Genomic DNA, 16,158 nt, shown 5'->3' with positions numbered 1-16,158 from the left:
CAGATACCGAACATGCAACATGGTCAACCTCCTCCTACTAGTAAAGGAGCATCTGCAAATCACACAAAAGAGACACTCTAATTGTTATTCTATTTTTTTTTTCAATTAAAAAACTACTTCTGAGTCTTACATTGTACACTGAATCTCAGAAAAAGTTCATCTCCATACCTAAATTTAACTACTTAGTATGAAATGACCATTCTGTACAAAGACCTGTGTGTTTCTAAGTATAATTAGCAGCCCAGAAAATCCTTCAAGAAACCTAAAAATGTGGAGAGGAAAACCTACACCTATGCATGCTAAAGAAGCCAGGATAAAAGTCTAGGTCACTCCCAGGAAAGGCCCTCTTTGTTATTTTGTCACATGCCCTCAGAAACACCTCTTTTTAGAACCACATCACTCCAAGGGGTCACCCCAGAGCTTCCTCCTCAGAATAACTTTTCATTACTACTCTTTTGTCCACATTTGTCTTAAAACTTTAACTGAGTGAGGGGAGAGTGTCTCAGCAGCCTGGGGTCTCAACTATATGAGTCTAGTTCTAATCAAGACAGTGACAACGGTCTTGACAGACATGTTCTCTCCACCTCTGTGGTTGATATAGAGCTGAAGGTCTTCCTCGGACAAAAAAAAAAAATATTAAAATAAAGGACAAGAAGACAACCATTTTGAGTATGAAATGTAGTCAACTGCCAAAATTGCCTCTGGTGACATAATGGGTTGGTATTTATGGACATGGGCCCAGAAACCAGCATGCATGCCAGGGAGTTATGGTTTTATCATGCCAGCCAATACGGGAGAAGCCTTTTAGGGGAATGTGCTTCCCAAGAAATGCAACAGTACAAGCATTCACACTGAGTAGGCACAGGGACTGTGCAAGGTTCACACCAGATACTTGTGACATGTTCCCAAATCATGCTGGGTCCCAACCCATTGACTCAGTAAGTGACTTTGATGAGTAAATCAAAAGTTAACAGAGCCTTCCAACCAGCGTCACCTTTTCAACAAAAACCATTCCCTGGCTTTCTAGTTAGAGAGTACCTCTTTGCCAACATTCCCCAACCTTGCCATGAAAACAGGGCAACCTGTAATATTTGATGAAGTAAGGACAAATCAAAGTAACTACTCGACATTCCTTGCAATCACCATAGGAAATTTCTTACTCCAAGAAGCAAGCTGGACCAAAAATAAAATGTATTTAGAGAGGCTCTGATAAATTCAGCATCTGTAATAAGTTACTATGAAAAATCAGGATGTTGAGTGCTACCCACCTCCTTTTGAACAGCAACATTAGATGTGGCAGTATTTATTGAGCTGTTTCCCTACCTGTGTCTTGGGTTTTTTTGCCTACAGAGACGAAATTTAAGAATGAATAAGCCTGTAATCCCAGCTACTGGGGGAGCTGAGGTGGAAGGATCTAGCCCAGAGTTTGAGACTAGCCTGGGAAACATAGCGAGAACTTGTCTCAAAAATTAAAAAATAAAAAGGAATGAGCCACATGAATCAGGCACCGACTCCCATGGTTGTGCCAGTGCTGACCCTGAGGTTCTTCCATTAGGTTTCCCATTGCAAACACAATCCTGTCACTTATTACACTCTGGAAGTGATAAGAGGAACACAGCAACAAGTCCATCACATTGAAAACAACAATCTGAAATGGCAGAAGGACTAAGGAAAAAAAGACTCCACACCAACCATAAGACTATGGGTCAAAATCTAGAAAAGTAAGAAAATTTCAGAAAAAAGTATCTGTCTATCATGTTCACTGAGCATAAGAATAACACAAGTGTTAAAGCTAACATTAGTAAACATCTATGTTATACCACCTGCTCTACACACATTAGGTTATTTAATCTTCAAAACAACTCCTTGAGACAGAGATTACCTTGACTACCGTTTAAGAAATAAGAAAAATGAAACTTACAGACATTTATAAATAGTATGCTGCAACACTGGCCTAACCTATTATCCTGAGTCTTTTTTTCTTAACAGTCTCACATATACTGATGTCATTTTCAAGAAAAAGAGAAAGCAATTAAAAAATGAAGATACAGTAGCCTTTCCCAAGTTAGTAAGAAACTACTTCAAACATAACCCTTTGTGCACCAGTACACAGACTCAGAAAGAAACTTTCTTATCTCACCTATCTACATAGACTAATCATAATTGTGAGAGACCCAGAAAGCATGGATTAGTCATCCTGTTAGTAGGATGAAGAAACGGATGCCAAATGCAGCTTGAGCGAGAGACAGGGAGAGGACAGTAGCCCGAACCCTTTGAGGCCTGTCCAGCCGTGCTCCTCCCACTGGACAAGCCTGACCAACTTTAGCAAACCCAGCGCCTGACCTCCACATCCCGGTGAAACTGAACATGGTGCTCACGCAGCGAGGGAGGGCGGGCGGAGTGAGTCCATCCAGGCGCATGAGCAGAGCCGGCACGCCAAAGAGCACCAAGTACTTCACGTAGAAAAAGAGCACCTGGGCTAACGCCAGTCCTCCTGAAAGGCAAACAGGCCGGTCAGACACACGGATGAGAGTCACAGCAGCTTCCTGGAGGAGACCAACACCCCAGGAGCTATGCCAACTGCCTCGCTTCTCCACCCACCCCTTCCTCCCTTCCACTCGCACATTTTACAAAAGTATCCCACATTGGTTTTCTTCAATGAAAACCATTTTCGATTAACAAAAAATGAAATTTCATTATTGTGACAGGCAAGAGGACCTCTTAGCAGTCATGCTTTTACAGATACTAGGAAAGAGAATGCCCAAAATGTGTACAGTGCATTAAAAAACTATTACAAAGGGGAAAATCCTTCCAAAATCTTTCAAAACCTACGTGATAATGGGTACAAAAAAAAAAAAAAAAAAAAAAAAAAAGAATAAGATCTAGTATTTGGCTGAATAACAGGTTAACTTTGGTCAATAATTAATTACACATTTTAAAATAACTAGAAAAATATAATTGGGTTATTTTTAACACAAAGGATAAATGCTTGAGGTAATGGATACCCTATTTACCCTGATGTGATTATTATACACTGAATGCCTGTATCGATCATTATGCATCATATGCCTGTTTGCTGTATCTCCCATACCTCATACATACATGCATCCACAATGCACACCCAAAAGTTCAAAGTTAAAAAAGAAAACCTACACGAGTCTATACCCACTAGGATAACTAGAATCGAAAGGTCAGATCAGCAAGTGTTGATGGAGATCTGGAGAAACTGGAACCACCAGGCACAGCTGCTGGGAGTGCAGAGTGAGGCAGCTGCTTTGGAAAACAGTCTGGTGGTTCCCCAAATGATTAAGCAGAGTTACACATGACCCAGCAACTCCACTCCTTGTTATATACCTAAGAGAAACGAAATGTTCACACAAAACATATGTTCACACAAAAACGTGTACCCCAATGTACAGAGCAGCATTATTCACAATAGCCAAAAGAGGAGACCACCTAAACATCCATCAGCAGATGAATGGATAAACACAGTGTGGTCTGTCTATACAACAGAATAACTTCCCACCATAAAAAGGAATGAAGTACTGATAAATGCCACAATGTGGATGAACCCTGAAAACATGAAGCTGAGTGAAACAAGCCAGTCACAAAAGACCACATATTGTATTATTCCATTCATATGAAGGCCCAGAATAGGGAAATCTATAGAGACAAAGTAGATTAGTGGTTTCTTGGGGAGAAGTGGCAGCAATTAATAAAAGGTGGGGTTTCTTTTCAAGGCGATGAAAATATTCTAAAACTGGTGGTGGTGATAGGTGAATCATATCTGTGAATATACTAAAAGTCACTGAACTGTACCCTTTAAAGGGGTGGATTTTATGGTATGTGAGCTATCTTCCAATAAAGCTCTTTGGAAAAAAAAAAAAGGAAAACTCACATGAAGGCCTGAGGTCTAGCGGAGTAAGGAGGCAGTGGGTCCGCCAGAGCAGTGCCCACAAGGAGAAGACCACAGGCCAAGCCCAGAAGGAACCCCCAGGGAAGATGATAAATGGTCACACGCTCTCTCACCTCAAGATTGCCCTCCCCACTGTGCAGAAAATTACTGCAGGACATGTCGGTGTGGCAGACCAGGTTATCTTCTGGGATATTCTGAAGGAAATAACCAAGCTTCAGAGAGGTACTAGCAGAAAATACCACCGTCTGTCCTCTTTGATGCCCCACTATGATCTTTGAAAGAATGTCACTATTATCGAGTGTGTGGCTATAAATGGTAACCCTGGTGCCAGAAGAAAAACATAAGCCACTTTCTGAATATACAGTTTGGGTGATGGCAGGTGGTGTTTCAAATGTGAAAGTCATACATCCTACAAGGAGAAACCCCTGGGAACCGCTGTGTCTCGTTCCCATTCAGAAGTGATCAAACAGGTTCTTCAGACTTTTGAAAATCAGACTACAGTCATACTTGCTGAAGGGCTAGGGATAAACTTTCAGCATTCTTGGATGTGCCTGGTAAGAGTCAGGAAAACAAATCTGATATATGTGTGTGAATATATATGTATACATACAGGTGAATATAGGCATACACCACACGTTCAGCAAGAAGTGAGACATATGTCCTAGCAATACTATCATAAAATACTTGAAGGGCATGTGATCACTCTGGGTGACAAATCAGTCTCACTGGCTGAGATGGCAATGAGGGAGGCTCGCAACTCATGCAAAATGAACCACTAGGCTCTAGCCAGAAAAATTCCACAACTAGAGATGGCAGGACACATACGTAAGAATGACTGATTAAAGGGTACAATGCTTCCAGAGCTGAAAATAATCCACCTGAAAACTGAAGGCAACAATGGACCTATGGAAGAGTATGCATGGTTAAGGCCATGCCAAGCTCTTATGTATATGAAGCATCACAGACTTCTCCTGCCTGCTAACAGGATGCCAGATCAGGAAAAATGGGTTGCTTCATGTCTCAAGTATTGCTTTATTTTTTACACTATTTTTGTACATTTGTCAGATCCAAGGCATATAAATTAAAATCTACGGCTGAGTCTACGTGTTTATGAGTCACTGTGTGTACAAAATATTCACTATTTGTTAGTACTTTCACACAGAACTGGGCTAAGGAAAAGACTGATTTTGCATAGATGTTTAATAAACTCTACTGCTAAATATAATTAAAGATAAGGTAATTGGGCTTGATTTGGGTTTTCTTAAAGCGCTATGTGAATGGAAAGCATGTATACATATGTAACAAACCTGCACGTTGTGCACATGTACCCTAGAACTTAAAAAAAGATATAGAGAAAAGTTAACCAGATAACCAACAATATGATTAAATACATTTTTATAATATTTAAAAAAAAAGTCATACAAGTGTTCTATTTTCCTGTCACTGAATATTTCTTATGACTTAAGATATGAAAGGCTTAAATAGATTTTTTCCTTGAAATTTTAATATCTGGTTTACTAGCTTATATAATAAAAGACACATAATGATTTTTAAAACAATATTAAATTTAAAGATTAAATTACAAATAATAATTTGTGTGTTAATTTTCTTTAAAAATTGGGTTTGCACCGTGGATTTCACTACTCTGCTGTCTTGCTGTTGATTTTCATTATCCCTTTGAAAAATGCATGGCTTGGCCAGGCACAGTGGCTCATGCCTGTAGTCCCAGCACTTTGGGAGGCTGAGGCAGGTGGATCACGAGGTCAGGAGATCGAGACCATCCTGGCCAACATGGTGAAGCCACGTCTCTACTAAGTAAACACAAAAAATTCGTTGGGCGTGGTGGTGCATGCTTGTACTCCCAGCTACTCAGTTCAAGCGATTCCAGGTTGAGGCAGTGGAATCGCTTGAACCTGGGAGGCGAAGACTGCAGTGAGCCAAGATCGTGCCACTGCACTCCAGCCTGGTGACAGGGTGAGACTCTGTCCCAAAAAAGAAAAAGAAAAAAGAAAAAGAAAAAAGAAAAATGCAAGGCTCACTCTTCTTTCCCCTTGACCTAAAAATTAGTCTCTTTCCCTTGTAAGATTTGGTCTACGTTTCAGGGTTGACCCTAAATATCTTGTTGCATTCTCTTGGGCATACAATAGGCAGAAAGGCAACATAAGACTATAAATGACTCTACTCTGATTGCAAGTTATTTGACATAAATTGAACTAGCTTCGTTATGCTCAAAAAATTACATTTTACTATTTTTCAATACTTTAACAAATATTTCTGGGTTTGTATATGTAAGATTTTCTCAATTAGCAAGAGTTATGACTTTATCTAACCCAACTTCTTCCCCCACAAAAAAAAGCCATATATGAGTTCATGTATTACACACTCCTTTGACATTCATTCAACAAGCATGTGCAGAGGGTATGACTAATGGAATCACCAGTTATGTCCTATGAGAAATAGACTAGAGGTCAAATCGGTGGGACCTAGCCTCAGGGGATTCACAGTTTCACTGCAGTCTCATTTATCCTTCTCTTTTGCCACACAGTATTTTCTTCTGCCTCTGTGCCCTACCCCTCCTTCTTTTCTTGGCAAAATACTATGTATCCTTCAGATCCCAGCTCAAATATGGTCTCATCTCATTCATTTAACATACAGTTATTGAACATCAGCTCCTTGTCAGGCACTGAGCAATATGGTGGTGAATAAAAAGGCATGATAACAGCCCTTATGGAGTGTTACGGTCTGTTGAAAGAGAAAAGAATGTAAATTAGGAGTGAGATTAATACTCACACCCCGAGGACAGGCAACAACCTAAACACAGAGGATCAGACACCATTCATTGCACATATAACAAACATTCATTGTGTACATATGTGCCAAGCATGGTTCTAGGTGCTTGGAATGCATCAGTGGATACTCCTGCTCTCATGGGGCTTATACCCTAGCAAGAGTCAACAAAAAAATAGACATAAAAATAAACTTTATAAACTTTTTAGGAAGTATGACAGAATGACTTCCTGACGATGGCTGCAACTGTATCTTTCATCCCATATGGTCTTCTGCAATGTGACCTTGCCACTCCCCCATCAAGAGTAAATCTGGGCAGGTCCTAGGACCAACAGATACAGAAGAAGTGATGTTGTTCTAATTCCAAGCGTGGTCTGCCACTGGCCGGACACCTTCCACTTCCTGCCCCTTGGAATGCTCAATCTTTGAATAGTACCTCTTAGAACCCAGTTGTCATATAAAGAAGGCCAAGCCACACAGAGCGGCCACATGAAGATATTCTGGGGAACAGCATCAGCTGAGCTCCCAGCTGACAGCAGCCTGAATGGCCAGCCATGTGAGAAAACCTCTTGGACATCCTGCCCAGTTACACCTTTGAAAGACGGCAACCCTGGCTGATGTCTGACTGCAACTATAGGAGAGACCCCAAGCAAGAACTACCCAGCCAAGTACAGTCAACCAACAGAACAGGGAGACAGAGGCAATCATTGTTTTAAGCTGGTAAGTTTGGAGATGGTTTGTTATTCAGCAACAGCCAACTGAGACAGAGGACAATAAATGTAATGGAAAAAGCAAAACCGTAGAATAGGGTGAGGGAGCTCTGAAGTGCTGAGGTGGCTGATGCTGCCCTTTTTAAAAGGAGAGTGGGGTGGTCTTCATCAAAACAAGGACATTTGAGCAAAACTTGAAGGGGGTGAGGAGGTCAGCTATGCAGCCACTCTGCTTCCTCTTGGGCTCTCATCATACTCCCTTCTTATGATCTGTCTGTCCTTATCCTATCAGACCACAGTTGTATACATGTGTGTATAGCTTAAGACTATAGGTTCCTTAAGATCAGGAATGGTGTCTTATACCTCTTGCATTCCCAGCACCTAATATTTGCCATATGGTTGATGTTTGATAAGCATTTCCTTAAGAAGTAACTGAATGAAAAATTCCCCTTATACTATAGTAGGAAGACAAACTGTATCACAGTACTTCCGGGAAGTGCATACAGTCAGATCTGAGGATTTTTAAATCTCTACTGAAGTTCAGACCTGCCACCAAATCAATGAGTCTTCTGTAGGTTTGGGACCTTAGATATTGTATTCCCAGTATCAAGAACATTGGTGAAAAGGAGAGAAAGAAGTCCCAGCACTATGTCAGCTACTGCCTTGAAGTTACTAAATGTGTAGTTAATTCTGCCTAACAGCAGGCCACCTCTAATTGGGCCATCTTGAAACTCAACTCGTCTGAAACAGAATTTAGCTTTCTCCCCTTGAAAACTGTAAATGGCACAGATTTTCAAGACAAAAGGAGACGAATGTCAAATTCTATAAGAGTTCTAGGAGGGCTGAGAAAAGATCCCAACTAGCTCCCCTGGAATTTAGTTCTTCCCAGATTGACATACATACCTACCCAGCCCTTCTTTGTGTTTAATCTTGACTTGTCATAATTTTAACTAAAAATGAAGAAACTAGTGACTGGATCCCATCTGGCTGATCACCCTTCTCTCGGCTCTAGTCCACAAATGAGTGGCTAAAAATCTCACGCTGAAAGGTGGAGGGAATGGGAAGGAGAAGCCAAGGCCAGGCCCAACCTATTTTTCCTGCCCTGACATTCCTGTCCTCATTGAACCACTCATTTTATCCAATTCTCTCCTTCACTTTCTCTTTGCTCACACTCTTTTCTCTGCCTAGAGGTTCCCTTCCTCCATTTTGTCTGTCAAAATTCTACCTAAGTTTAAGGGTAGAGTTACCCTTAAACTGCCATTACGCATGTAAGTGCGATTTTTTCTTAAAGTTTTTCTAACTGCCCCAGCTGAAATAGTCACACAGTATTTTCCCAGTACATAATGTGGTTCAGCTTTCTGTAAAGTCTAGTTATCGATAAGATCTGAAGGGCAAAGATCACAGCTATCTTCTTTAATTCCATCTCCTTAGCACCAACCAGTGCCTGGCACATAACACAAAATGAGCAATGAGTATTTGCTGAATGAATGAATGGGATGAAAGAATGAATGCACTTTTATGTCCATTATCCCACTGTTAATTTTTACCACCCTATCCCACAAGTATTGCCCCCATATATCATATTAGAATGCAAAGACTGATAAGGATTAAGTGACCTTCGCAAGCCTCAGAGTCAATCCACAGTTGGGACTTTAACCCAGGTCTTTTGGCTCCAAAATCAACGGCATCTTCTCCAAATGCCAAGCTTCCAAAAGTACCTTCTCTACATATAAATTTTTAGATTTTTAAAAAATGCTTTACTCATATGATTTCAATTCTAGTGTTCTATTATCTGTACCACATATGAGGAAGTGCAACTAACATTTCTACTACTCATTATCTTACAGGTCTTTTTGCACTTGCTGATACTGTCTACCAGATTACAGGATATCCAGAGGCCATCCCCACATGGCTGAACATCAGGACCTCCAAGCAGCAGGCACACAATACAGAGTAGCGCATCCAATGAACCTTGTTAATGATCAGAAGATCTTCCCGGGGGTAAACACAAGGGTCTGAGTTGTATGAGATCACCTTGTGAATTGTTAATTCCCCCACAGACCTGAAGAACAACTCAGCAACTGCCTCATGAAAATTCACTTCCCTCAGCTTCAGGAAGCTGCCTTACTAGCTTGTGCCCCCCGACTCTCTCCACGTTCTCATCTCCAGCCTGTCCTGGGTTCCTGCATCAGTCCATGGCCTGACCTCTCATCTGGACATTTTCTGCTCCAAGTCCCTCTAATAACTTTTACTTTGTACACATCAAACCTACGCTAGATTTTGCTTAACTTTGTGATTAAAGCTTTGTAGCTTCACCCCGTCTCTACTAAAAAATACAAAAAACTAGCCGGGCGAGGTGGCAGGTGCCTGTAGTCCCAGCTACTCGGGAGGCTGAGGCAGGAGAATGGCATAAACCCAGGAGGCGGAGCTTGCAGTGAGCCGAGATCCGGCCACTGCACTCCAGCCTGGGTGACAGAGCGAGACTCCGTCTCAAAAAATAATAAGAAGAAGAATAATTTTTAAAAAAAGCTTTGTAGCTTCAAGAACCTTACATTTTTTTAAATAAGTTTTTTCTCATATGAGGTTATTTATAAGAACCTCTTATATATAAGATCTGGGGTAAGTACTGGAAATATAAAGATGAATCAAGAAGAGTACAGACCAGGAACTTCAACATAAGGTAGAAGTGCCACAACAGACACTTGGAGATTTTCTCTCCCAGCCAGGGGTGAAGGAAGAAGAGAAGCTAATGTCCTGAGGTGGTCAACACCAGTGCTGAGAGTCATCATGATGGCTCTGTAGACACACTGAACAAAAGGTAGCTATTGCCCCACAGGAGTTCTGTAATGTGCTTGGTCAGGAGGAGATGGATCAGCACCCAGAAAACCAAAGTCAGTAAATGTGACTGGTCGGGGAAGGGAGTGAGGTCATGGGCCGAACTGAGGAATGGCTGCCATATACTCCAGGGCAGCAAGTGCTAGAGCCCAGAAGGAAGAGCAGCGTGTAGGGGAGAGGCACCGGGGACACCTCGTGTGAAGCCTGGCCAGCCAGAGGGGCCAAAGAAGCAAAAGGAATTCAGTCATCTCTAGCATTGATTTCTGGAAATGAATGACTATAGCAACTGGTGTCATTTCAATTCAACCTAAACCTCTAGAGCTAGAGGCAGCCCCACCAGGAATAAGCTAGTGTCCCCACTTCTGAGCCCAACAGTGTCACTGGCCTGCTGAAGGAGAAACAGTCAGAAACCAGTAGCTCAGACTCATCCACTAAGAGATCCTGAGCTGAATCTCTGACTAAGGGGAACACCTGTAATCTACCTGACTGTGCACGGTCTATATCACAAAATCCCCTACTCATAGTACAGCAATAATATGCTCTAAACAATTGGCTGTGCATGTTGATGGCAAGGCCATGCACACCCGGTAGTGGACCCTCTGGTGCTCAAAAAGGGGGTGGTCCCAGGACCCCGGCTGCATCCGGCTGGTGAGTAGTTCACAGAAGAGGCTTCAGGGCTGCTTCTAGGAAATGCAAAGACTGAGTGTTCAGAGTAAGTAAGACCAAACCAGGGAGGGAGGAGAGACAGAAAGGGGAAAAAAGGCAACAAGTCAGAGGCGGGAGGAACATTAATCACATCCGTAAAACTAGGAACAAACAAAGCAGACATTGGTAAAATGAAGCAAGAACAGACTAGAGTGGGTTGGAGAGTGGTTTGGGGCTATAAACTTCTGGCTGCATAATTCCTTTCTGCGTGAACGCACAAAACACTACAAAGAGGCCAGGCTGTGCCCCTTGGGTGCATCAACAGACCTGGAGGGACAGCAGCCAAACAGAAGGGGACAACGCCAAAACCTGGTGCTCTCCTGATGAGAGCTATGGCAGAGCTTTGCACTCTCCTCCCCCCACAAATTGCTAGAGTGGGATCTACACACCCTTCACACGTGGCTTCTCAGACAGTTCCATCTCGTCTCTCACGGGTCTTATTATTTACCAATATCCACGTAAAACAATAGTCACACAAACAGTAAAAGCATAAACAGATGTAGAAGAATAAAAATACCAAATTCAGGATAGTGGCTGCCATTTAGGGGCAGGGTGGGAAACACAATCAGGAGGGAACCCAATCAGGCTTCAACTATGTTGTAATATTTTATTTCTTAAACTAAGGGTGGAGAAACAAGTGTTTGCTCCATTCTCTCTGTGGTAAGAACTACTATTACTCCCCATTTTACAGATGGAAACTTGGACACAGAAAGGTTACAACATTTGCCTAAGATCACACACTAACAAGTGGCAGGGTCGTAACTTGAATCGGGTCAGCTGTCTCCAAGTCACCATGTTTACTAGATTCACACACAACTCTGAGGCCAGACGTGGAACAGAGCCTGTGTGAAGCTGACCAGGGAGTTATTAAAGGGAGCCGACAGAGGTTATTTCAAGCAGGGAAAAAAAAAAAACAAATGAACCAAAAAAACACAGGGAAGGAGCTCTAAAGGTCCTCAGAAAATCCAGCCTCAAGCAGCACAAAGTATGCAAAGGTATTTGAGATCAAATGAGGGGGTGGCGCATTGTGGTGAGCAACTCTAGGTGAACAGATTTGCTCTTTGAGTTGTTTCAAGCTAATACCAGGTCAAAGAAGCACAGGCACAATAAGAGATACCTTTTTCTGCTATAAAGGGCAGGTGATGTGAAAGACAGGGACAAGAAGACAGGCACTTAGTGTGCCAAGGACCATCAAGCTCAGGAAGCCTTTCAGCCGCTCCCAGAGGTGATCTCTATCAAGGTCAAGAGTCAGCCCCAAAAAGGGCTTCCACAGCTGCATCCAAATTGTCTCCTGGCCTCCCATCATTCTCCCTTGCTTTGTCCTTAAATGAGAGGAGCCAGTGATCTGTAGAAAGGGCTCTATACTGGTCAACCATGAACTAACAGTCTCCCAGGTAACTGTTTCTTCTTTTTCTTTAACACCAAACTGATCCTCTCAAGGTCACAATGAGTGGTTACTAACTTGGAAACCCAAGAGAGAGTTTACTTCCCAGAGTGACTATTCTTTGAACATGTTAGACATGGAAAATCCTAGTTTTGGAAAATTTCTTCTTAACGGGTTCAAATCACCAAAATGCCCCTCTTTAAAGAAAAGATGTGTTGCTGGAGGAGACAATTTACCTAGGTAGAATATTAAATCCTATTTGCCCATCTTGTTCCTCAGGATACCACCTATGACATCATCTTGTACTTGATTCAAGAAATGCAGGGAAGATTCCACACAGCAGAAGCAAAGTAATACTCCACATACACAGCCAGGCAAGACTTAATGAAATAATGTGGGACAAGAAGGGAGCTTTATACAGGGCAAAATGTCCTGACAGTTCTAAAAAGCACATTTTCAGGCAGAGTCCATGATATGGTTTGGCTGTGTCCCCACCCAAATCTCCACTTGAATTGTATCTCCCAGAATTCCCATGCGTAGTGGGAGGTACCCAGGAGCAGGGAGGTAATTGAATCATGGGGGCTGGTCTTTCCTGTGCTATTCTCGTGATAGTGAGTAAGTCTCACGAGATCTGATGGGTCTATCAGGGGTTTCCGCTTTTGCTTCTTCCTCATTTCTCTCTTGTCACCACCATGTAAGAAGTACCTTTTGCCTCCCGTGGTGATTCTGAGGCCTTCCCAGCCATGTGAAACTGTAAGTCTAATTAAACCTCTTTTTGTTCCCAGTTTCGGGTATGTCTTTATCAGCTGCATGAAAACAAACTAATACAATCACTCACTTTGCCTAAAAGAAGTGCTCTGTAAAATCTATGTGCAGAATGAATTGAAAATTCACCACTAATTAAAGGATTCTATTGCAAATCCTTCAAAAAAGTAAAGAATATCTTCAGAAAGCAAATAATTGCCCCCCCCACCACCAAAGTATCCAACAAATTCAGATTTCCATACGTCAACTTGGCTTAAAAGTTGACGTATGGAAATCTGAATTTGTTGGATACTTTGATGCAGCTATTTTCTTAGATGCAGCTATTTTCTGCATCTAAGAAGTTATATGTACACCAAGTTACCTGAGCACAACAATGAGTTAGGTAAGAATGAACAAAGATCATGGTATTCTGAGGGGACTATGGGGGAAGGAGATAAAGGGGGAAAGGGAAGGCAGAGAATAGTTGGTATTTTAAATAACCGTGCTGCAACTTGCTACATTTCAGTATATATTTATAACAGCACATCAAGCAGGCATCTCTTCCATTCTGCAAGCATGCACCATGAAATTATCTTCACACTACATAGAATATCTGTAATTGAACAGTCAAGTTCCAGAGTAGTAAATCCCAGAGTAGCTTTAGGTTCACACTGCATTAATTTTAAATAACCTCAGGATTCTAATCCAAGGAGAAAACTTATAAAAAATCTTTCTACTGTATCTTAACAAACCTTAGAATGTTTAATTCCTCAAAAGAGTGGAAAAAGAAAGGAATATTATGCTAACTAATATATGTTTGTCTCCCCAGCTTTCAAAACAAATATCAGATGTCAAATGTCTTATCTCTTTCCTCTCACTGTTATGTTGTAGAATGAGAAAAAGCAAATGGATAACTTTGCTGGCATTTCATCACCATTTAGATAGGTGCACAGGCGTTATATCAACAACAGTTAGTACTTAAACACTGAGCTAAAAAACTGATTACTTACACTTAGACAGGTTTTTAATCTCCAATCAGTGAACAGTTAAGTGTTTAAAAAGGACTCTAATGTACATTTCACAAAGCTTTATTATAAACTTTGCCATGTAACTTTCAATTATTTTCACTTTTCTACCTCCTCGCTCACTCTCAAATCCCTTGCTAAAGCTCTTTTCTCCCATAAACTCACATACCTGGATTTACCATGGATTTACCATAGAGAAGCACCATTCAATAATGAATTGAAGAAATGTTACCTTTTTGAGTTCTTTTAAAGAAAAACCTCAAGTCACTGTCTTTGCTCCCGTTAATCCTAGGCTCTGCCTAGTTAGGGTAAAGCTCCACTCTGCCATATTCTGTTTTCTTAGAAGATTCTGAAGTTCAAAAGAATGTAAGAGTTCTTATCTTTTAGAGATACTACTGAAATATTTACAGGTAATAAGATGTCTGGGATTTGCTTTAAAACAATACGGGAGAGAGTACAGATGAAAGAAAATTGGCCAGGAGTTGATAATTGTTGAACCTGGGTGATGAATACATTAGGGTTAATTCTACATTTTCGCTTTTAATTTTCCAGAATACAATATTCTAAAAGGGGAGGCATTGAGAGCCCCCATCTCAATCCTGAATATTCAACTTCCTCCTCACCACCCACTGAATGCATGTGCAGGGGGCAATGAGCAAAATGGGCTTATCTCAGCACAATCCCACCTCCTTGCTTGGCCTTTGTACATAGAAAGCATGAAAAATAGAAAAATGGAGAGGCCAATGATGGGAGGGAGAAGGGGGAGAATGTCAAGGATCAGAATAATGAATTAGCTTATCAGTCCTTAGATCGCTGGGAACTGGCAGCCTATGAAGAAGAATGTCTTTCTACAACAAGATGCCCCATGATCTTTAGCAATTACAACAGCGCTTCTGAAATGTATCTGGTCCTAAACACCTTCCGGGATAATAATCACAGAGAATCCTAGCCTCTCCTTGAAAGATTCTGTTTAGTATCTGAGCCAGAGACCTGAAATCTATATATAAAACAAGTACTAGAAAATTATGCCCAGTCAAGTTTTAGAGACCTAAGTTAGAAGATCCACACTCTACTTTGTTTCCCCATTTTTTAAAAGATATATCATGTTTTGGGAGGCTGAGCCAGGAGGATCACTGGAGACCAAGTGTTGGAGACCAGCCTGGGCAACACACAAAACCATGTCTCTGTAAAAAATTTAAAAATTAGCCAGGCATGGTAATGCATGCCCATAGTCATAGCTACCTGGGAGGCTGAGGTGGGAGGATCACCAGAGCCCAAGAGTTCAAGGCTATGTTGAGCAATGGTCGCACCACTGCACCCCAGCCTAGGTAACAGGGTGAGACCCTGTCTCTAAATAAATAAATATAAATATAAAAAGATATTTCAAAGTGTAAATAGCAGCTTTCTTGGAAAAATAGAGATTACCTTTCTGTTGTTTTAATTTTCCAAATACTAATTTCGCTAATATTTTCAGATTTTCAGATATAGAAAAGAAAAAAAGTCACCTTTCTCGCTCAGTTTGTTCTGTGGCAGAATTTCAAAGGTAATGTTCCAAATTCATTCTGACATCCATCACTGAGTTATCCGAAAAGAGAACATGCAGGGAATTTCAAAGAGAAATCTTGTGCCACAGAAGTGACCTTTCATTTTATTAGCTAAAGACTGCTATCATTGGCCGGGCACGGTGGCTCAAGCCTGTAATCCCAGCACTTTGGGAGGCCGAGACGGGCGGATCACGAGGCCAGGAGATCGAGACCATCCTGGCTAACACAGTGAAACCCCGTCTCTACTAAAAAAATACAAAAAACTAGCCGGGCGAGGTGGCGGGCGCCTATAGTCCCAGCTACTCGGGAGGCTGAGGCAGGAGAATGACGTAAACCCGGGAGGTGGAGCTTGCAGTGAGCTGAGATCCGGCCACTGTACTCCAGCCCGGGCAACAGAGTGAGACTCCGTCTCAAAAAAAAAAAAAAAAAAAAAGACTGCTATCATTTTGATAAGCACAACTTAACTGTAAAGAAACAATGCTCTGCTAGCCTGAGAGTGAAGATCAGC

At 41.6% G+C, this 16,158-nt stretch overlaps 1 protein-coding gene across 10 annotated transcripts in view; it reads right to left on the bottom strand.

The window, feature by feature from the left end:
* Positions 1-16,158, bottom strand: part of LOC105484918 (hedgehog acyltransferase) — a 348,464-nt gene that overhangs the window by 209,824 nt on the left and 122,482 nt on the right. For all 10 annotated transcript variants that reach the window (XM_011747037.3, XM_011747042.3, XM_011747032.3 and 7 more), the window contains one exon: positions 2,344-2,494. In XM_011747037.3, the coding sequence (XP_011745339.1) occupies positions 2,344-2,494 (151 nt within the window). The remainder of the gene's footprint in view (positions 1-2,343; positions 2,495-16,158) is intronic.

This window comes from Macaca nemestrina, chromosome 1 (genome assembly GCF_043159975.1).
Source record: "Macaca nemestrina isolate mMacNem1 chromosome 1, mMacNem.hap1, whole genome shotgun sequence".
In the NCBI taxonomy this organism is placed as follows: domain Eukaryota; kingdom Metazoa; phylum Chordata; class Mammalia; order Primates; family Cercopithecidae; genus Macaca; species Macaca nemestrina.
The sequence above is the reverse complement of the archived record's forward strand: the minus strand, read 5'-3'. Positions and strand labels throughout refer to the sequence as shown.